Source organism: Pectinophora gossypiella, chromosome Z (assembly GCF_024362695.1).
Source record: "Pectinophora gossypiella chromosome Z, ilPecGoss1.1, whole genome shotgun sequence".
Classification (NCBI taxonomy): Eukaryota; Metazoa; Arthropoda; class Insecta; order Lepidoptera; family Gelechiidae; genus Pectinophora; species Pectinophora gossypiella.
Window position 1 is genome coordinate 11,980,750 of NC_065433.1, and position 22,319 is coordinate 12,003,068.

Below are 22,319 nucleotides of genomic sequence, written 5' to 3' on the forward strand. Positions count from 1 at the left end.
TTATTACGTTTTGCATTTCCTTTATATTTTAATTGGCATTGTTATAATTTATAACCAATATAGGTATGTAGGTTAACAGGTAATCATAGGCTATGTAAGGACCTGTGCAATACCAATAGAAAACTTGACGTACAGAAAACGATTGTGATATAATATATTATAAATGTAAAATAGGAAAAGCAATAATAATAATAAACAACTGTGTTCATGAAGAATTTTGTCATTTATTGATATAATCACTTAATGCGTATCAGACTACTTCAAAATCGTTCACTCGAACCTTACGACCTACGTTATCAACTAAAAGATCTGAAAGTTAAGAAAAGCTTATTATTCAGCATAAGCGAATTAACTAAACTGTAATTACAAACAGAGCAACATCTCAGTGTAACCTACTTATGAAATAATAGTACCTACAAACATACTTGTAACCACAACCACGACACCGCATTTAAGTATTTTGTAAATTGTAGACAGCCTGCGTTTAATATCACCGCATCTCTTATACTCAACATACACACAAACCCTTAAATTCGACCATGTTTCTATGGTAAGTATAAACAGTTGCAATACAATAAATATTACATAAATTGATTTTTGAACTGTTATTTAGTTAGGATGAGCCTGAACCACGGAGGAAATACAAAGAAAAGCCACATCGAACCAATTCATCTAAAAGAGCAATACTGCAATTTGACGTGTGCGCATATAAAAGTAAGTGCGCAATGGAAACAAACAGATGTGGCCTTGTTAACCCCCCTGAACTGACATATCTATTTACAATATCTTCGAAAAAGACTATAAAATGTAGAGAAGGGTTGTCTTCATTGCTAATTCACCTAATTGCTAGGATGTTATACGCTAAAATAAGCTTAAGAGGCGGGCTAATCTATTTCTAGTTTTCTGAAACTACCCTGTACTGACTGGATGTCACCGTTCGTGCTCTTTTGTCTTGACGAGATGATGCCTCGTGTGTTGAGGAGTTCCATGTCATCGAGTCCAAGGACTTTCTTCCTTTGGTCGCTGAGGAGTTGTCTGGTGAACTCGATCATATCCTGCAGAGGTATTGGCCCTCCGTATATTGTGGGCAGGCAGGATGTGTCCATTTGCTTGTGAAGTTGTTTCAGGTTGGTGTGGATCTGGAATCAGATACGTTTTATCGTAATAGTCCACATAAGTATAACATACCATACTATAGTACCATATCTTAGTACCCAGTCACGTTAACTTATTTGAGAAATTGAATCAAGTGTCCTTCTTAATTCCAAAACATACAATATGCTTCCTTCAAAGAAAACTCATATGCATTATGCACTTGACCATACTATATAAAATTCACGTCCTTAAAATTCAGTGCACCAGACATTTCTGGCAGGCAACTTGCAGCTGTGGTAATTAGATAAATAATATAGACAGTGAAAATGCCTTACATGAAGTCTCTGTGCCATTTTGGGTGTGACTTTGCTGACGGCGAAGTCGATGATGTACTTGAGAGCGGACGGCGCGTTCACTATGTGAAACTCCTTGTGGCGCATCGGCATCGATTGCTGGCGACAAACAAATACGGTGTTAACATCCCATACATACAACAATCCATAAACAATCCATACGGCGTTGATCTCATTTGTCATTTTATTGCATTTGTCTCATCTGGGGCCCTACCGGCTAAGACGAAGCCGATTCAGATTGGAGCAAATTGAACATCGACTTGATCCTGGCGTACCGCGTAAGCAGCCAAGATGGCGATCCCTGATTCGTGACGTCACATGAAGTTAGGCAAGCCGATTGAACGAATGATTTCAGTACTTTTGACACTTAATCGGTACCGGCTAACTTTGTCTGGCCAAGTAGTTAATGCCATCTGCGGCAAATCAACAATAAGTCACGTCAAAAAAGGTACCGGCTAAGAAATCGAAGTTCGGCGTCTGAAGCCGAATCCCATTGGAAGTGTCAGTTGATGCCCTGCCCCTGATTTCCTAGGATTTTACACCGTAAGTACGTATTAAATTTCGCAGCGTACCTACTTAGAATCTCGTAGTTTTACATGATGCCGAAGACCTAACAAAGTGGAGGAACTTAAACAAGAAAGCTGACCCTGGCATGAGGCCGGGAAAACACTCGGCAGAAGAAAATGGAAGATCGGAATCGGATTTATTGCTTTGTATTGATTCCTATAGAACTGCGATCACTAGGTAGGTACATCGCAAAAACCGCGCCGTAAAAATCGATGTTTTTCAGAGGCAGTGGACGCGTATATATTGAATTTCATTTGGTTGAACTTTTTGTTAGAAGTCGGCTATCAAACAGTATAGACGGCGATACGACTCATCACCTATCACGTTGCTGTAAGTAAAAAAAAAACGATTAAGTGTGGGTACCTAGTTAAGTTACTTCATCGTGCGATAGATGTATCTCTGACTACCCCAATTGGGAATAAACTTACCTCCCCCCACTTCATGAGCCTGGCGAAGTCTGAGGGGTTCCAAGTGATGACGTGTGCTGCGGAGGCTCCGCTGCCGTCCCCGACGTGTGTAAACCCGCATACTTGGTTCATTGGGTCCTCCAGCAGAGTCTCATATACCAGAACGTGGGCGCGACACATGTCCCAACAGTTGAACTTCAATGCGTTGAATTTACCTTTTAACAAATCGAATTTTTGAACATCGTGTTTCCGTATTCATAATATGGATGTGAAACGTGGACGCTGACTCAGAAAAACAGGGAGACTCGAGGCCTTTGAAATATGGTGTTGGAGGAGGATGGAAAGTATTAGTTGGACTGAAAGAGATACTATTGAGGAAGTGCTTGTAATAAATAATAAGGGAAAAAGAGAAGGCGAATGTCGTCTATACTTATAATAAATCTGTAGAGAGGTCAATTCTGTACATTAAATATTTTTTCAAAATAACTATCAGGGGGTGATAAGTGGTCGATACTGATGCCAAAAATGCAATCAGTAAAATTTTTGTCTGTCTGTCTGTCTGTCTGTCTGTCTGTATGTTCCTTATAGAAACAAAAACTACTGGACGGATTTTAATGAAACTTGGTACAATTATTCTTCACACTCCTGGACAGGTTATAGTATACTTTTCATCACGCTACAATCAATAGGAGCAGAGTAGTGAAGGGAAATTCTTTTGTATGAAAAATCTAAACCACTCAAGTTAGACGTTTGAAATTTGGCATGCAGGTACCTTAAATACCGTAGAGGTGCACTAAGAAAGGAATTCCCGAAAATCCTACGGGAACGGGAATTAGCGGGAAAATCCTTTTGTATGAAAAATCTAAACCACTCAAGTTAGACGTTTGAAATTTGGCATGCAGGTACCTTAGATACCGTAGAGGTGCACTAAGAAAGGAATTCCCGAAAATCCTACGGGAACGGGAATTAGCGGGAAAATCCTTTTGTATGAAAAATCTAAACCACTCAAGTTAGACGTTTGAAATTTGTCATGCAGGTACCTTAGGTACCGTAGAGGTGCATTAAGAAAGGAATTCCCGAAATTCCCACGAGAACGGGAATTAGCGGGAAAATCCTTTTGTATGAAAAATCTAAACCATTCAAGTTAGATGTTTGAAATTTGTCATGCAGGTACCTTAGATACCGTAGAGGTGTACTAAGAAAGGAATTCCCGAAATTCCCACGGGAACGGGAATTAGCGGGAAAATCCTTTTGTATGAAAAATCAAAACCACTCAAGTTAGACGTTTGAAATTTGGCATGCAGGTACCATAGGTACCGTAGAGGTGCACTAAGAAAGGAATTCCCAAAATTCTCACGGGAACGGGAATTAGCGGGAAAATCCTTTTGTATGAAAAATCTAAACCATTCAAGTTAGATGTTTGAAATTTGTCATGCAGGTACCTTAGATACCGTAGAGGTGTACTAAGAAAGGAATTCCCGAAATTCCCACGGGAACGGGAATTAGCGGGAAAATCCTTTTGTATGAAAAATCTAAACCACTCAAGTTAGACGTTTGAAATTTGGCATGCAGATACCTTAAGTACCGTAGAGGTGCACTAAGAAATGAATTCCCGAAATTCTCACGAGAACGGGAATTAGCAAGAAAATCCTTTTGTATGAAAAATCTAAACCACTCAAGTTAGACGTTTGAAATTTGTCATGCAGGTACCTTAGGTACCGTAGAGGTGCATTAAGAAAGGAATTCCCGAAATTCCCACGAGAACGGGAATTAGCGGGAAAATCCTTTTGTATGAAAAATCTAAACCATTCAAGTTAGATGTTTGAAATTTGTCATGCAGGTACCTTAGATACCGTAGAGGTGTACTAAGAAAGGAATTCCCAAAAATCCTACGGGAACGGGAATTAGCGGGAAAATCCTTTTGTATGAAAAATCTAAACCACTCAAGTTAGACGTTTGAAATTTAGCATGCAGGTACCTTAGATACCGTAGAGGTGTACTAAGAAAGGAATTTCCGAAATTCTTACGGGAACGGGAATTAGCGGGAAAATCCTTTTGGAAGAAAAATCTAAACCACTCAAGTTAGACGTTTGAAATTTGGCATGCAGATACCTTAAGTACCGTAGAGGTGCACTAAGAAAGGAATTCCCGAAAATCCCACGAGAACGGGAATTAGCAAGAAAATCCTTTTGTATGAAAAATCTAAACCACTCAAGTTAGACGTTTGAAATTTGTCATGCAGGTACCTTAGGTACCGTAGAGGTGCATTAAGAAAGGAATTCCCGAAATTCCCACGAGAACGGGAATTAGCGGGAAAATCCTTTTGTATGAAAAATCAAAACCACTCAAGTTAGACATTTGAAATTTGGCATGCAGGTACCATAGGTACCGTAGAGGTGCACTAAGAAAGGAATTCCCAAAATTCTCACGGGAACGGGAATTAGCGGGGAAATCCTTTTGTATGAAAAATCTAAACCATTCAAGTTAGATGTTTGAAATTTGTCATGCAGGTACCTTAGATACCGTAGAGGTGTACTAAGAAAGGAATTCCCGAAATTCCCACGGGAACGGGAATTAGCGGGGAAATCCTTTTGTATGAAAAATCTAAACCATTCAAGTTAGATGTTTGAAATTTGTCATGCAGGTACCTTAGATACCGTAGAGGTGTACTAAGAAAGGAATTCCCGAAATTCCCACGGGAACGGGAATTAGCGGGAAAATCCTTTTGTATGAAAAATCTAAACCACTCAAGTTAGACAATTGAAATTTGGCATGCAGGTACCTTAGATACCGTAGAGGTGCACTAAGAAAGGAATTCCCGAAAATCCTTTTGTATGAAAAATCTAAACCACTCAAGTTAGACGTTTGAAATTTGGCATGCAGGTACTTTAGTAAACTTAAAGCTTAGTTGCAACAGGATATTACAAAATTCCCACGGGAACGGTAGTTAGCGGGAAAAAACATTTGTATGAAAAAATCAAATCTTAATAAAAGGAGAAACTGACTGACTCAGTGACTGACATATCAACGCATAGCCTGAACGGCTAAACGTAGGCATTTGAAATTTGGAAGGGACATAGCTTAGGTACCGTAGAGGTGCACTAAGAAAGGAATTCCCGGAATTCCCACGGGAACGGAAATTAGCGGGAAAATCTTTTTGTATGAAAAATCTAAACCGCTTAAGTTAGACGCTTGAAATTTGGCATGCAGGTACCTTAGTTAACTTAAAGCTTAGTTGCAACAGGATATTGCAAAATTACCACGGAAACGGGAGTTAGTGGGAAAAAAACATTTGTATGAAAAAATCGAAACCGCGTAAGATAGATATTTTCAATTCAATTCAATTAAATTATTTATTGCATTCCATGTAGTACAATGGGGTGTTACATAGGCATAGGAACTAAAACATGGACCCTGTAGGGCACAGCAACGTTGAAGGGAAGAGAGGAAGTGTGTATTAAAATTAAAACTCAATGAACAATCAATTAAAAAAAAACAATTCAATTAATTGATTCAATCTAGCATGCATGCATACCTTAGTAAATATAAAGTTTATTTTTGGCTGTATTTTGAAAAATGGGAGTTATTGGGAAAAAAAAAATGTACTTATGAAAAAATCTAAACTGCATAAGTATGCACTCCCACACACACAAAGATCTCTCTTATATAACACGCCACGCGGACGAAGTCGCGGGCAAAAGCTAGTGTCTTATAAGGGAGTGAAGGAATTGGTCTTTGATAGACAAGAATGGAGAAAGCTACACCGACTAGAGCCCGGCTCTTAAATATGGCTAGAGACTTTTTAAAGAACTTCAACAGCAGTTGTTAAATTTTTCAACCAACCTCCCTATGCTGTTTAATTTCCCCTGCACTATCTTTTAGTTGATAGACAATAGTTGTAACAGACCAAGGCATTGGAATATTCAAAGTGCACCTATACTGTTTTGTAGTCATGATATCAATAATTCGTTTATCAAGATCGTAATATGTACGTATAACTAACGAACTAACTATGTATAAATCGTCTGAAACAGACGTATAAGGCCAATGATGATGATGAATATGTATAGGTAAATCTGCTAAGTAGTGTTTTTTATGACATACTTAGTGGTTGTAAGGTAATACTTATGCATAATTTCAATCAAGGTTATTTATAATAATAAATTAATACAGATATTTCATTTGTTATAATTACATACGCCGCTACCCCGCTGACCCCGATAGCTTACCCCGGTGGGAAATAGGCGTGAGTTTATGTATGTATGTATAATTACATAGGTACGTAGTCTTTTTACCTGATTATTGCCTTAACCTGAGCATGTAGGTAATTTCTTCCGAGAACGGGGCACATTTCCCTTGCTTAATAACAAAGCGTAATTTCTCATTAATTAACACTACCTAATCAAAATTTAACCTTATACCTGCAATGAAGGGAAACACGTTCCGGTTTTCAATCATTGCTTTAATTTGCAGTAACGGCGATACAAAATGGTATTTTTACAACAGACACGCATTTCGTTCCCTTCCCATATGACTGATGAAATGTGTACCTTCCACGTTCCGAATCTGGCAATTATATTATTACTACATTGGAAATTACATTGGCTAATACATTTTGCGTTCAACCGGCATAAAGTACGACAAATCTTACCCATGTTGTAGACGATGACCCTGCGGCCGCTCGCATCGCGCACCGGCGAGACGGCAATGTACCTTGAAATTAGATAATGGTTTTGTAAAGCCGTTTATTTGGAATTATATCATTGTTAACCGCATGTTACATAAGCCACTTGCAAGCGAGATACGAAGAGTTCAAGTGTGGGTCGGTTCAAGGCTGAATGGGAGCTTTCACATTGGAGGAAAAAAAATATTGCGTCACGAGTTATCATATTTAAATGTATGTTAGTGGGTTAAAAAAGACGATACGTACGCGCATTTTCGCAACTTTTGCGTGCGATTTTTCTTGTATATTGCCACTGTTACAATGTCTATGTTATAACGTTATTTTTGCTAATTGTTAAAAAAATGTTAAAGGATAGGTAATCATATCAATGAAGTTGATTTCATAAATTATTGTTTAACCTATTCCAATGTAATAGTTCAACGAGATAATTACCCGTTACGGAGGATTTCCTCTAATTTGGGATCCTCGCAGTCGAGATTCGTGAAATATTCTAGGTAATATTTCTTCAGACTCAAATACTTCAGTAAAGTTTGCTGCGCCATGGGTATGCTGAATTTCTTCTGACGAAGAAATCGCAGTAAGAAACAGTCATCTGGAAACAAGAAAAATATGATGAAGTACGTCTGTAGTCTTTAATCTATAATTTTCATACTGAGATACCATTCTACCAGTCGTTCAACTATTTATCATAAATAACCTACAATTTACACTTATTAACAAAATTAAACACAATGAAAACATCTTTACTCTTACTTAATTTAACGTGTAAACAAATACTAATACTTAACGAGATAATCATAATTTACTTATTAGGTATTGTGAACAATACAAATACAATTTTCTCGCAAGAAGTCTTAGGCTGAAGAGTAGTGTGTCACTTAGCGTGCATGGACTGTTGCGGTAAGTATCAAGATTCGGTGCGAGGTGAGTCTCGTTTCTGTACGTACTAGTACTATATAAATTGTGTAGTAATGTATAATGTATAAACTCTGTAGTAATTTATTCTGTATAATGTATAAATTCTATAGTAATTAATTAAGTAGACAATGCGGCAATACAGAAGAAATACAAGCAATCTTTATTTTCTTTACAAGAACACCACGGTGGGATGGTTGGTACGTTGCAATAAAGATTACCATCATCGGTTTACATTGAGTAATGTGATTCACCAAGCATTAGTTTCATTACAGTCACGTTGTTAAGATTTATAATATTCCTAGCAGTAGGTAGGTATACGGTTTCTCTGCTTGAGAGGATTTCGAAATTTACCTACTCAGCACGTTTTCTCTAAATTGTCTCATAAAGTTTATTACTTACTTACATCAAAACTTGGTTGGTTCTTTTATTCTAGTCGTGACATTAAAATAGAACATAAAGTAACTTCTATAAATGTGCTACTTTTCGTTTTGAGTTATACACGTAGTTAGCAAACGTGAGAATTAGTTTCCTGTTTTTTAAACCCAAGTAAATTGTATAGGTACTTAACTAAGAAAATATGTGTATGTCTACACTACTTTTACCTTGCTTTTTATGATAAAATATACCTACAACTAAGTAAAAACTAATGTTATTAGGTGTGCCTATGTGTGTCTCTATTTACCATCGATGACAGTTTCCGGTTTTATCACCGAGAAGAAATCGAATCAACAATCATCATCTTTAATGTCGATGTGTGAAACAGCTTAACGTGTATTACTCAGTTACCTGTGCGCACGTTCCTGATGTCGTTATTCTGTTGGATCCACTCCCTCATGATGCGCAGAGCCTGGTCTCTTGTGGCCGGGGTCTCTCGTAGCTCCTTAGCAGCCACTTCGGCGATGTTCAGCTTCGGTCGCTCCTTCTCCTTGTCACATTTGTCCGTCACCGCACCCCAACTGGTTGTCACCGTCAGTAGGAAACTTGCCGTCGACATGGTTGCACTATAAAACAAAATACCTACTTCAACATACATACATACATAAACTCACGCCTATTTCCCACCGGGGTAAGCAGAGACTACCTACCTACTTCAAATACTTTTGTTGTTCAGTTTTCTTAGGATCTGTTTCCTCTATAAAGTTATAAACTGTCTCACAAGCATTTTGAACTGTATAAGGATGAACAATAGCACATGGTAGATGCTATTAGAAACAAGGATAATAAAAATTTACGAGTAAGTATATTACGAGTTAACTGTGCGAGTTAACAACTCGTAAGAATACACATAATACTTGTAATTATGAACCGGCACGCAATTTTATTTGTAAGTACTTTTAGTTTTGTTTATTCTTTAACCTGGATGTTAATCGGTCTGGAAAATTGGCGACAAATAAAAAAATGAATTGTTACCAAGAAGGGGCGTGAGTTGCAAGTGGAACTCGTCAATTTTGTGCGCTCTTCCACAGCCAACTACAATACGTAACAAGTTCACATAAATAATCCACTAATGGGTAATATGAACTTGATATTGTTGCTATTTATGTAATACTTTGTCGGCTCGTGTAGGTATCATCGTAGCGAAAAATGTTACTTGTTCATACATTTATTATGCAACCGTCGTAACTGAGGGTTTGACTGTGGTACGGTTAGTCAGTCGTACTTAAATTTTGTGTTGCCAAAAACAATGCAATATGTTGTTACAACAGTGAAGTGGTAGTAACCTAAACAAGTTGCTCAATTTATTTGCAGTACGGTAATATTATGAGACATCGAAACTCTTGCAGGTTTATCGTTGCCATATAATTTTGAAGAATATATAAAAATTAAAAACCTATAGGAGATCGAGTTATCGCATATAAATTGTCTACCTAAATCTAGACTAAAAAAACAACACCTACTTACCTCTTATAATAGGGTGCTACCTGCACTGCGATTCGAATAGTTTCACAAAGAAAATAAATCGACAAAACGTGATAGAAGCGTTATTGATAGCATTCGTATAAGAAAATATCAATAAAAGTCTATAAATCAACAGTGTAGTAAAGATATAGACTGTAACAACTAATAGACTAACGACATCGTAAAAGTTAATTCAAATCAAAAGTGTAGTAAAATGTGTATTTAAATACTAGGCATTTGGCCTCCTAGTTTATTATTATCCACAATGCCTTTAGGTAGGTACTCTGCTACTACGCCTAATATTTCTAGTGTTGCATCTGACCAAGTATCGGGTGAGCCGAAAGCTTTTCTTTGCACCGCTAAAGTAGCGAATCCCTGTAACGTTTCTGGGTTGCAATTTTGTAGCTTTCCTATAATTAGAGCAGCTTCTCTGTACGCCGATGGTCGAATTCTCTCAATTTCGCTTCGGTTGAACGCACATAATATTTGTCTCAAAGCTGTCAAATCGTAGTAGGTGTAATCTTCCGGTTCTTTCCCTGCAAAATCTTGTCGAACGCGATCTGCGATAGCGTAAAGCTGCTCCGCGTTTAGATTATAATCAAGACCAAAGTTCTGTATAACATCGATACTGTTGAAGGTGATGTTGCCGTACTCTTCGGGAGATACAGCCGGCGTCACCCAGTGAAGTAACATGAACACACTATCAGGAATATTCGGGATCCCTTCATAAAAGTTCACAATCGTTTTCCATAAAAAACCCGCTTCCTTTTCACCAAGATTTTCCTTTCCCAAGTGCGCTAGACATTGCACTATATCTTTCGGCTGTATGGTTTGCAATTCTTGTAGTGTTAACTTCTTTTCAGCAGGTAGCTGTAAGATTTCGGCACATGTGAGGCCATAAACTATCGCAATCTCAAAGATCAGTATCACAATAGGCCGCATTGCACTATTAGAAAAAAACATTTTCGTCGTATAAGTAAGTCAAGCTCGTGCTAGTGGCTGTGTCTACCGGGGGAATGGCACTTTTCATGGGTGTTACGCCACAAAGGTACGTGCTCGTATCTGGTTATAGATCATTAATGTTTCAATTTCATAGGTAGGTTGCTTCGCTCTAGGGGGCAAATCATGAATACACTATTACGCTCGATAAATTTCTACCTAGAAGTCTTTGTTCTCATATTGATTATTTATTTTTTGTAGTTTGTACTATTATATAAGAAAACAAAACAGGCAGGTATGTTAACACTTCTGAGCATGTACTTACTTATAACTTACTTATACTTACCTATGAGCAATATTATGTCGATTTATTGAAGTAAGTAAGCTATTTAGTAAGTGAGCCTGTCAAAAATAGTATCATCATCAGCCGTACGACGCCCACTGCTGGGCATAGGCCTCCCCCAAGGATCTCCACGACGATCGGTCCCGCGCTACCCGCATCCAACGGCTTCCCGCGACCTTTACCGACCCCCCCCAAAAATAGTATAGTGAAAGAAAATTAAATCGAAAATTTCTGTCTCGGCCGGGACTTGAACCCGCTGCTCTTGTCAAGCCGGGACGAAGAATTAACCATTACACCACCAGTCCTCCTCCTGGCCATGCGAAATTCTCGATTTATATAATATTGTCATTAAGCCGACAGAAAACACATATGGACAAAACGGAAGCAACTGGATACCCGCTTAAGAAACATGTACTGGCTAATAGGTCGAAATTCACAAATGTCGAATTCCAGTAAAATGACAATCTACAAATGCATACTTAAACCAATCTGGACATATGGTATTCAGCTTTGGGGCACTGCTAGTAATAGTAATATAGAAATTCTGGAAAGATTTCAAAGCAAGGCAATGCGAACTATGCTTAATATCCCACAATATATTTGCAACAATTTTATCAATGCTGACCTCAACATTAGAACTGTTAAACAAGAAGTTTCACAATTTAGCCGGAAATACCAAACAAGACTCTCTAACCATATCAATCCATTAGCGACACAGCTAGAAATGACTGGCAGCCTACTCCACTCCAGACTAAAACGACATAGTGTCCCTAATCTAGTAAATAGATTCGACAACATGTAATGGAAGTGGCATTGATGAATGCCCTTCTAAATAAAGTAAACCATATCAGACTACAAGTCAGACCTAAAATTGGTTCATTGTTAAACAACAGATCGCCAAGTAGCAGAATACAAAAGAGAAAAAAAAAATTAAGCCGACGCCGGTGGTGTAATGGTTAACACACTCGCCCCGGCTTGACAACAGCTGCAGGTTCAAGTCCCGTCCAAGTCAGACTTTTTCGATTTAATTATCTCTTTAGGACTTTCCCTAAGCACCGGTGACTGTAAGAATCAAAAATCATATTTACGAATTTGACTTAGGTACTTACCTAAGCAACAAAAAGCCCGGAACATTAGTCTCGCGTCACATCAGTGTTTACTTTTTAAAAAAACCTTACTTAATGCTCAATATGTTTGATGGTCAATATACGATCGTATTACTTCGATTTATTTATTTACTTACGTCAAACATATTTACTAACTCTATGGTTCCGTATTGTTAGTTGAGTACATTGATTTATAATTAACATCATTCTATTATCTAAGTACCTATATGTATATATAGCCAATTATAAGTTTCTAGTAATTACGAATAATTAAACTTATACTTACTTGGCTAGTAGAAAGAGATAAGACGACAAAATTGGATGACGATATCCATCAGTTACACGTAACTTTCGAAATATGTAGGCCTATATCTTAAAGTATGAGTTTGCAAAATGAATGTTATGCAACGCCCCGCGAAGAGGAATTTCATTAAATAATATTCGCCGAATTATTTAATTAGGCAGTTTTTTTTTCTCGAGATACATATTCTTAGGTGTTCATCATCATCAGCCCATTAATGTCCCCACTGCTGGGGCACGGGCCTTCCCTATGGATGGATAGGGAGATCGGGCCTTAAACCATCACGCGGGCCGAGTGCGGATTGATGGTTATTAACGACTGCTAATGCAGCCGGGACCAACGGCTTAACGTGCCTTCCGAAGCACGGAGGAGCTCGAGATGAAAACTTTTTCTTTTTTGTGGTCACCCATTCAATGATCGGCCTTTGCGAAAGTTGCTTTACTTCAACAATCGCAGACCGAGCGCGTTAACCGCTGCGCCACCGAGCTCCTCCCTCTGGAGCTTAGGTGTTATGAACTTACAATTCTTATAAAGAGGTGTGGGTGTATTCTATATTACTACTTACACGATTATTACTCAGATTATATACGTCCCACTGCTGGGCACAGGCCTCCCCTCAATCAACCGGAGGGGGTATGGAGCATACTCCACCACGCTGCTCCACTGCGGGTTGGTGGAGGTGTTTTTACGGCTAATAGCCGGGACCAACGGCTTAACGTGTCCTCCGAAGCACGGAATCATCTTACTTTTTCGGACAATCAGGTGATTCAAGCCTGAAAAGTCCTTACCAAACAAAGGACAGTCTCACAAAGTGATTTCGACAATGTCCCCATCGGGAATCGAACCCGGACCTCCAGATCGTGAGCCTAACGCTCTAACCCGTAGACCACGGAGGCTGTCCCTGCCGATATTTATTGTTGGTAATTAATTTTTATTCATATACGTGGCAGGCAGCTTTCTATGATATAACTTTTGCCCTGACGACCACCTCGACGACCTTTCTAAGTACGAATATCCGTTACTTGAGAGTTGGGGCAAAGTGCCGTATCGCATTATAAAAAAATAAATCAAATATGGTTAATTATTTTTCTGTCCCCTTGCGGCTACGCCTCGTATAACATTATGAGCATGATTTTATAAGTTTACTATTACTACATACTCCATTTCTAGAGGTTTTGTGCTTACGTTATGGCCCCAAAATCGAGTTTACCAAAGTCCGTTCACGACAAGTAAACAGACATATTTTTGTCTGTTTACATTACGCCACGACGTTGGCATGTATTTGAAGAATAAGAAGTCTATTTGGCAAATGCCTACACGACTATGATGTGACTTGACCACGATTAGTTAATAGTACCTACTTGTGTCAATGTTTCATTGTAGGTACTCTGCGTTTCCGTGTGCAAAGATATTGGACCAAATCACGTTCCCGGGTTTGAATCCCGGCGGGGACATACCACAAAAATCACTTTGTGATCTCTAGATTGTTTAGGACATTGCGGACTGATCACCTGATTATTCGAAAGAAAATGATCCGTGCTTCGGAAGGCACGTTTAGCCATTGGTCCCGGTTACTACTTACTGATACGTAAGTAGTCGTTATCTGTGCCATGTCAGGGGCCTTTGGCGGCTCAATAATAACCCTGACGCCAGTGTTGATGAGGCTGGTAATCCACCTCACAACCCACACGATAGAAGAAGAAGAATAATATTTTTTAGATAATTTGACGTTAGGTAATTTCTCAAAACATTTAATACGTCAATACGTATGCGGTACAAACCAAACCAGGGGAATCGTAAATATGATTGTTAATTTGTTACTCGTATTTAACAAGTAAGTATACACATTTCCGTAGACGTAAGGCTCACTGCCTGAAGGTCACGGCAATAAGGCTACTTTCTCATGTACAACAGAAAGATCCAGATCTTTTCAAGTGGATCGCTCACTTATCCTTTGTGCACTTCCTTGCGTGCAGTAGAGCGTGAATCCCTGTAACATTGCCGATGATATTGCATTGTTTGTCGTGTCCATGATTGGCGTAACAACTCGTCTAGGTACAAGTTTACCGGCATGATCTAACCTTAGCTGGGTACGTACTGAATGCTATAATAAATGCGCAAATAGGAACTGCTCTAAGGATCGGTATGAAACTTGATCTTGTATAGCCTTCACAGGCGAAGGTATCCGTATGCTATAATAGGCTGTGTCAGTACTTACTGCGTAGTTACTCGAACCTAATAAAGCTCAGACCTAGATTTTTAAGTCTGTTGAAAACCTGGCTGGGTGCCTTTTACAGAGAATTTACACCTTTTGGATTGGGAATATTTTTTATAGGTTTTAGTCCCGCATTACTTAGCTATCGCGTCGTATCGGCACAGAGCCAGTAGCGGAAGTGTACTACTTATATTAGTGTAGAAATAAAAATAAGGTCTAAGTACCTTCCGTAGTGCGAAGCAAGCATCGATGGGCAATTTATATAATGAGGACGTGGATTCCGAACCTTGCAAGCAAGTTCTCGTGAACTGGGTGACCGTCAAATGACAACAAACGGCACATCTTCGTGTCCGACAGCAGAAAAATTCAAGGCTCAGTAAAAGATTGCGACATTGCTCTTGTCGTACTTTTTATACGGTGCTTCTATTTTCTTACCGCTATTACAATAAAATACTTTAACATAACATAAACAGCTTATATACGTCCCACTGCTGGGCACAGGCTTCCTCTCAATCAACCGGAGGGGTATGGAGCATACTCCACCACGCTGCTCCAATGCGGGTTGGTTGAGGTGTTTTTACGGCTAATAGCCGGGACCAACGAGTTAACGTGCCGTCCGAAGCACGAAATCATCTTACTTTTTCGGACAATCAGGTGATTCAAGCCTGAAATGTCCTTACCAAACAAAGGACAGTCTCACAAAGTGAATCGAACCCGGACCTCTGGATCGTGAGCCTAACGCTCTAACCACAAGACCAAGGATGCTGTTAAAATACTTTAGTCCAGGTTTAAACCCGAACTAGTACAGGTTTTAACTCATTCAACTTTAGTCCAAAACCTAGTGCCAAACCTGGTGCTGTCTTTAGTCTGCGTTTTGTAATAAAGGCGGTTAGTGCCTAAACAGGTAAAAACGAATGGTAATAAGATACTTTCCAGGTTACGTTCCCTAAAAAAATATGGAAGGCGCTGTGCAGATTTGCCTTCGTTTAAACTTCTAACTTCATGTATAATAGACATTACAATTTTTTATCTCCGTTTTTGTTATTACACCCAGGAACAACATACGAGTACTCGTATCTTCCACCCATTATTATTCTGTTAAAATAATGTGAACATACATTCTATATAGGGTAGGGTAGGTGGGTAGGCCCGTTACAATGTGGACCGACGATTTGGTGAAGGTCGCGGGAAGCCGCTGGACGCGGGCAGCGCAGGACTGATCGTCGTGGAGATCCTTGGGGAAGGCCTATGCCCAGCAGTGGGCGTCGTACGGCTGATGATGATGATGATGACATTCTATATATATCCGATACAAATATCACGCAAAAAAAAATAATGAATGTGCTCCTTTTTCAATAACTATGTACCCCGAGCAATGAGAAAAAAGGTAATTATCACGTTAAATCTGCACAGCGCCATCTACATTTTTTTTAAGAAACCTTAGCCGGGAAAGTCCCTTATTTCCAAGTTCATGATGGTCATTTGTTATCTTTATTGTTTGCCAGAATTTGAATTCAACAATGTACAAAATTGTCGTTTTAAAAAGGTAGGTAGAGGTAGATAAGCGTATAGACTTGCTCTAGTGTATATTTTTGAGATTAGACCTGTCCTAGAAAGTTGTTTCATTAATAAAGTGGTAAGGTAATTGAAACGAAACCACATAAAGAATGCATAGTCATCGCGTGATAGGTCAATGTGAATGAAAATGTCGGCGTAAAAAGATAGGTAAGTAACATCTTTTTACAAATTGTTTGACTGAAGCACAAAATAAAAAAAAAAACAATTAAAAAAATAAGCCGACTTCAAAATCTGGCAGCAAAATATTATTTCTTACTTTTTATTAGATAGATTTTGAACTCGGCATATTTGTTTTTACCGACTTCAAAAAAGGAGGAGGTTCTCAATTCGACCGTATTTTTTTTTATAATACTTATTTATTTTATTGAGTTAACATAACAATATGTACGACAATAACCGTAGGTACGTAACAGGCCTTATAATCCGTTTAGTGTCTGGCCGACACACCCTTGACCGTTTTTTAATGTTCATTTATTTACACTCGATTCAGTTTTAATGATACTTACATACTGTAAAAAAGCCTGTAAGTCGAAATGTAAGATTCTTAGTAATTGATCAACATTGTCTTATTTTTTATGGTTTTTTTCGATTCTAATCGAGTAAAATGTTTACGAGAGATTGCAACATTGGCCGGAATTAGAAGTAAGTACGGTAAAAGAAAAATATTGGTAGACGGGGAATGGTTTTCTGGGGTTTGTCATGGAGGGACGTGGAAAAACTTGGATGGTTACGAAAATAGTATTATAAGATTTAAAGTATTGTTTTAACAAAAGAAGAGAAATATATTTATGTTATAAAATTATAGAAGGTGAGTTTTACTATATTTCAGTGACCATAATATGGAAACTACTAAACCGATTGTGATGAAACTTGCACTATACCCCTAAGGTAATGGAACTTAATCCAACAAAAAAGGAATTACTGAGTAAGTACATTTCATTAAATGACTTCTAACTGCTACAGTTGCCCACTAACACTGATAAGGGCTTCCTTCATACAAAAGACATCAACGAGATCATTGTTTTTTTCCATAATAATGTTTATTGACCATAACTTTTAAACTACTAAGCCGATTTTGATGAAACCTACCTGACTGATTTTTTTTTTCTTATTTCATTTTTAGATTCATAGGTACATCGTGGTTCTATTCTATTTCAGCCCATATTTTCCCATTGCTGGGCAAAAGCCACGTAATATTAGTAGTTTATTAACGTAAGACACGCCCATGACCTTGATTAGGGTAGGTAGGGCCACAAGTTGCCTATAAAGACATAATTTGGAGCTAAATATGTAGGTACCTTGCTACTTTAGTTTTGGTACATAAGTAGTTATCATAATAACATGCCCATACAAACTGTAAGCAAAAAACAGATTTAGACTTTTGTTTCTCTAAAGAGACTCTGTCACCTTGAAGATTCTAAGTGTTGACAAGTGTTGTACTTGTCGATCGGCCTTGTCGTAATGAATAAAAGCATCTCACTGTACTCATTATATGGATGACACCTCTCACGACTAACAATGGTGTGAACGGCTAATCTTTTACTAACGATCTCGTAGTTATGTTTTAACCGCGCGACACAGTTGCCTTAGACCTTGTTACTTTTAAAGTGGTATTTTTAGTTTCTATCTTCGAATTCTATACTACTAATTTTCTGTCGTGTGTTATTGTTTATTTGCCACAGGCGGCAATCACGCGGACTAACGGGAAGTGGTGAGCGGTCACAAAATAAAATAAAATAAAGCCTGAGATTGTATTATTATTATTGCTATATGCATGGCATTGTATGAAAGAATCGTGCAGAAGAGATGCAGCCCAAAATATAACGACAGCGATAAACGTTGAAGTAGGGAAAACAAGCCCCGCGTGCCGGCTGGCTCGGTATTGGGGGTTCCTTTGAAATACCTCCTGTATTTTTTTTTGCATTAGGTGTACTTATACGTAACATATTTCGTTGCAAAATTTTGACCTCCGTAATAAAATGTGACGATTCGCCTTTACACACCTTACACTTCTGTACACCTCCATTAAAGCTTTTCGACATGCATGAATCAGTCTCCACTTAAAAAAGTAAATTGCAAAGTGCTGTTTAAGTAGGCCGCGCTATACAAGCCACCATCAAAAAAGAGCGCATCTCAGAGTTGAATCACTCACGCCTTACAGGCCTCATTTCTGATGTAACCTACACGCATAAACGCATTTTCGTAATTTCGGCATGCGTAGCCCAAAATTTCAAAAGTTTAATTACTGTATTGCAATGTAGGTAGGTATAATAGCCCGCGTAAGTTTTGTTAACTAAGTGTCCATTCGAATCGATTATGTTTTCTGTCATTGCGTTTAAACAAAGTTCATTTCTCATACCCTTACGATTTTATAAGGGTTTTTTTTACTACTTCAAGAAAAATAATTTTAGTTAACAAATGAAATCCATTTATAGCGGACGTGTGTCGTGAGGAGTACGGAGTAAAATAGGTACTCAAAAAATATATATCAAAATGCCGGGCGAAAGATAGTGGGTAACGTGCTCAGGTAACGTGCATTGCCGCTCAGCCGGTTTAAACAGCACTGCACACACACTAAGGATGAATCCTCTCCTGTGAGATATGTCTCCAGATAAGTTCTCTATGAGCAACTATTCATTTCAGGTCTTTTCATCAGGTTCCCTGAACCTGTGTGTTCAATATGTTCAGTATGTGTATGGCACGAAATACGAATGCCTTCGATAGTCGAACCGTGCTCCCGGTTCCAGGAACCTGAGGCAAAATTCTGAAAACCTGAAGTACTTTAGCTATCCATCCGGATTTATCCGCAATATTACATGCTTTGTCAGTTAGGATGGGATGGCCTAAGTACTTATACAAATGTTTATTGTATAAAATCATGCAATGTAATATTTGACCATAACATAAGCTCACGGCTAAATTGCCAATTGGGCTAGAGTTACATCCATAGCAAGATGAACTGAGTACCCACGCTTCACCTGAGCTTTCTGTTAGACGAATGTGATAGATGGTGAGCCGTATCGCCGTGCATAATGGTCGAACCAACAATAATTCATTGGTGCAAGTCCAGAACCGGGGACCGAACACAGCACAGCAAGCCGGTGACACACAGGACCACAGTGGTTAATTAATACAGTCATGAAATAATCTAAGTACCCTTCAGCGATTTTTAATAACTATAAGTATCACTACGTCGACCAAAGTCATGATACTGTTACATGAGCGCAAAGTAATCGCAAACATAATCCTTTCAGGCGACCCCCAGTAACTGAGAGTTATGCCCATTTGGGCACTCTCAGGCTTGTCGTCTTAAATTTTGAACAAGATCAGTACCCTCAGAGCGCTCCCTATTTGTCCAGCCAAGTAGTGAATGCGGAAGCAAATCTACAGTAAGTCACATCAACATGGGAAGCGATTCTTATTCGACCTCTAAGACCATGGAAGGTGTATTCTAGGGTTTTTCTTTATAGTTTTTATTTCCACGTGACATAGATACCCGATAAACAGTGGTTACTTATCCATATTTAAACGAAATTACTCTGTACAATAACACGTATGTCTCTAGATCTACGTATGTGAGGTAAACAGGTTTCTGCCCAAGACCATACAAGCAATAGTTGAATAAGGAAAAATATCAGAGTCATCATTTGGATTATGCCTTATGGTGCGAACAACACGATTACTTAGATGCTCAATTACGTTTGGTACCTACTAGAACTATCGATCTTTTAAATTATTAAATCAGATTAGTTACGATTTATTTTTACTGGAGACAACTTCAATCTTATATCTACCAAGGTGTACGTTCAGTCATCAGAAAAGAGAGCAAGCAACAAAAGGACTTTAGGTTCATATCGGGTGAGAGCTCTTATCGCTCCCTATTTGTCCGGCCAAGTGGTTATGCTATTATCTGAAGCAAACCTTGCAGCAAAACAAAAAAGCAAGGTTTGACTAAACGGATTGTTTTATGCGCTTCAAATAACGAAGTAAGTTGGTAAGTAGATAAACATATATATGGTAGACTTTATTCCCAGGAAATTGCCTTTTTTAATATGATAAGGAAGTTTAATTTGAATAATCTCCTGAGTAAGCATTTATTGGCTTTTATATGATTGCAAGATAATTACTTACCCACGGTGCAGTTTATTCTTTGCATTTTAACAATGACATTTTATAAGTTTATTTCAAAAATCGTTTCTTAATCCACCTTACAGTATTATTTACGATAATAAAAGGACACGTTTTTATATAAGAGTTAATTTTGTATTTTCATTGATTTAATATATAGAAAATATTTAAACATTTCTTGGTAAGTAGATAATTGCAATGAATAATTTAGAAAAACAAATAAGTAAGTAGGTAAGACTCAAGAAGAAATAAATAAAATAATTCGCATAGAAAGTACGAAATATACACAAATTAACGCAAAGCCGAAAAAAAAACTCACGTTTGTTTTTTAGGCGCGTAACTCTCAGCCGCTGCTACGTGGTCGGCGCGCGGGCGCGTAGTGTTCAGGCTGCGCTCGCGCCTGCGTCTTCTATCTATTATTTCAACGCACGCACTATGCAACCCAGCCACCGAGAGCAAGACAACAGGTCCGCACCCAGGCTGTACTCTACCCTGCGCACGCTCACTCGTTCTCTCAGGTAAAGCCAACTCATACCTCCTCCCTTGCCCTACCAACTTGCTAAACATTACGCATCTCCTGCGCACGGGCCTGCACGCTATCATGGCAAGGATAATAATATAATTAACTCCCATGTTCCGAAACTACATTACTTCATAGCGAACTCAAAATTAGATAATTTTGTGAAATGTTACAGCATTGTGTTAGCGCAGTCGTAATTTAGGTTACTTCACTGCGTATGAGATTTACCGCGTTAGTGGGTTACCTACTAAAATATACCTCGGTGCGTTCTACAGGTAGGCTAGCTATTTACAGTAATGGAAATAGATACCTAGTTAGTAGTTACGTCGGTGAATTGAAAATCTTTATCTGAGTTAACATGAGTAGGCACATAGTAAGGGTTGGATTAGGGGAATGCCTATCCTCATTATATATACCTATAGGTACAATTATAATACGGTTTAAACCTAAACAGCTCACAGAGAAAATAAAATACTAACGTACCTGTCTACTTATATAAAAAAAAAATACATTTTTTAGTGGTACTTCTGTATGTAGGTAGGTAGCGTCACAAATAGTTACGTGGCAGGTAATGAATAAATACATCCCTGCCGTCAAAAATATTACTAATTAGGTATAAACATCAATTCAAGAATTCTTTGATAACAATAATATTATTTTCCTGTTTTCTTTGCGTTTATTCAGTCTCTGAAAATATAAACATTTTTTTATTGTTTTGCATTTGTTTACTCGGATGTAGGAACGCAGCCATCTAAGAACAAAAATAATAATATCCGCGACATATCAAAAAATAGTTACTTAAGTAAATATTACCAGGTAAGTATTACAATTTTATTTTCATTTCTCTTTGTCGTCTAAATACTATGTGGAAGTTAAACACACACAAGCTCGTTTCTAAGAACAGGATGGTGAGTCCTGTTCTGTAAGACCCGACGATTTTTCCCGAAAAATTAGATTTTTTTTAGGTCTGACCTTCCAACCCGCGAAGGGAAAACCAGCCCAATACAAGTTAAGTCACATACTTACCTCCGAAAATGCATTTCTCGGGAATGTGGGTTTTCCTTCACCGCTGAGCACGTGATAATCATTTATGATCCAAACATACAACATCCTTTTCCGGTCCGGATTAGTAGGTAAAGGTAACTATTTAAAACAAAAAGTCACATTTTGTCGAATGCTTGAATTCGAAAACAAATTCGACAATCATTGGTTTAAGCCTGTGCTGGATTTGAACTTGCGACTCAGAGATGAAAGGCAAGCGGTCTA

General features: G+C 38.3%; 2 protein-coding genes across 2 annotated transcripts; both read right to left on the reverse strand.

Annotated features, from left to right (window-relative positions):
• Positions 1-204: 204 nt before the first annotated feature.
• Positions 205-21,000, reverse strand: LOC126380735 (clavesin-1). Its single transcript, XM_050030334.1, has 7 exons — positions 20,853-21,000; positions 8,811-9,025; positions 7,539-7,698; positions 7,074-7,135; positions 2,444-2,637; positions 1,431-1,547; positions 205-1,139 (listed from the first exon to the last, which is right to left on the reverse strand). The coding sequence occupies exons 2-7, from the start codon at positions 9,016-9,018 to the stop codon at positions 885-887; spliced, it is 996 nt and encodes a 331-aa protein (XP_049886291.1). The 5' UTR covers positions 9,019-9,025; positions 20,853-21,000; the 3' UTR covers positions 205-884.
• On the reverse strand, positions 9,614-20,362 carry LOC126380741 (uncharacterized). Its single transcript, XM_050030343.1, has 2 exons — positions 20,014-20,362; positions 9,614-10,835 (listed from the first exon to the last, which is right to left on the reverse strand). The coding sequence occupies exons 1-2, from the start codon at positions 20,050-20,052 to the stop codon at positions 10,146-10,148; spliced, it is 729 nt and encodes a 242-aa protein (XP_049886300.1). The 5' UTR covers positions 20,053-20,362; the 3' UTR covers positions 9,614-10,145.
• Positions 21,001-22,319: the final 1,319 nt, after the last annotated feature.

Coding starts and splice junctions, on each gene's coding strand:
- LOC126380735 (XM_050030334.1), bottom strand. CDS start 9,018: ATGTCGACGGCAAGTTTCCTACTGACGGTGACAACCAGTTGGGGTGCG. Junction 7,699..8,810: donor CATCAGGAACGTGCGCACAG/GTAACTGAGTAA, acceptor TCTTGTTTCCAG/ATGACTGTTTCTTACTGCGA. Junction 2,638..7,073: donor GGTCATCGTCTACAACATGG/GTAAGATTTGTC, acceptor ATTTGTTAAAAG/GTAAATTCAACGCATTGAAG.
- LOC126380741 (XM_050030343.1), bottom strand. CDS start 20,052: ATGATGACTCTGATATTTTTCCTTATTCAACTATTGCTT. Junction 10,836..20,013: donor TCCTTATTCAACTATTGCTT/GTATGGTCTTGG, acceptor CTGATCTTTGAG/ATTGCGATAGTTTATGGCCT.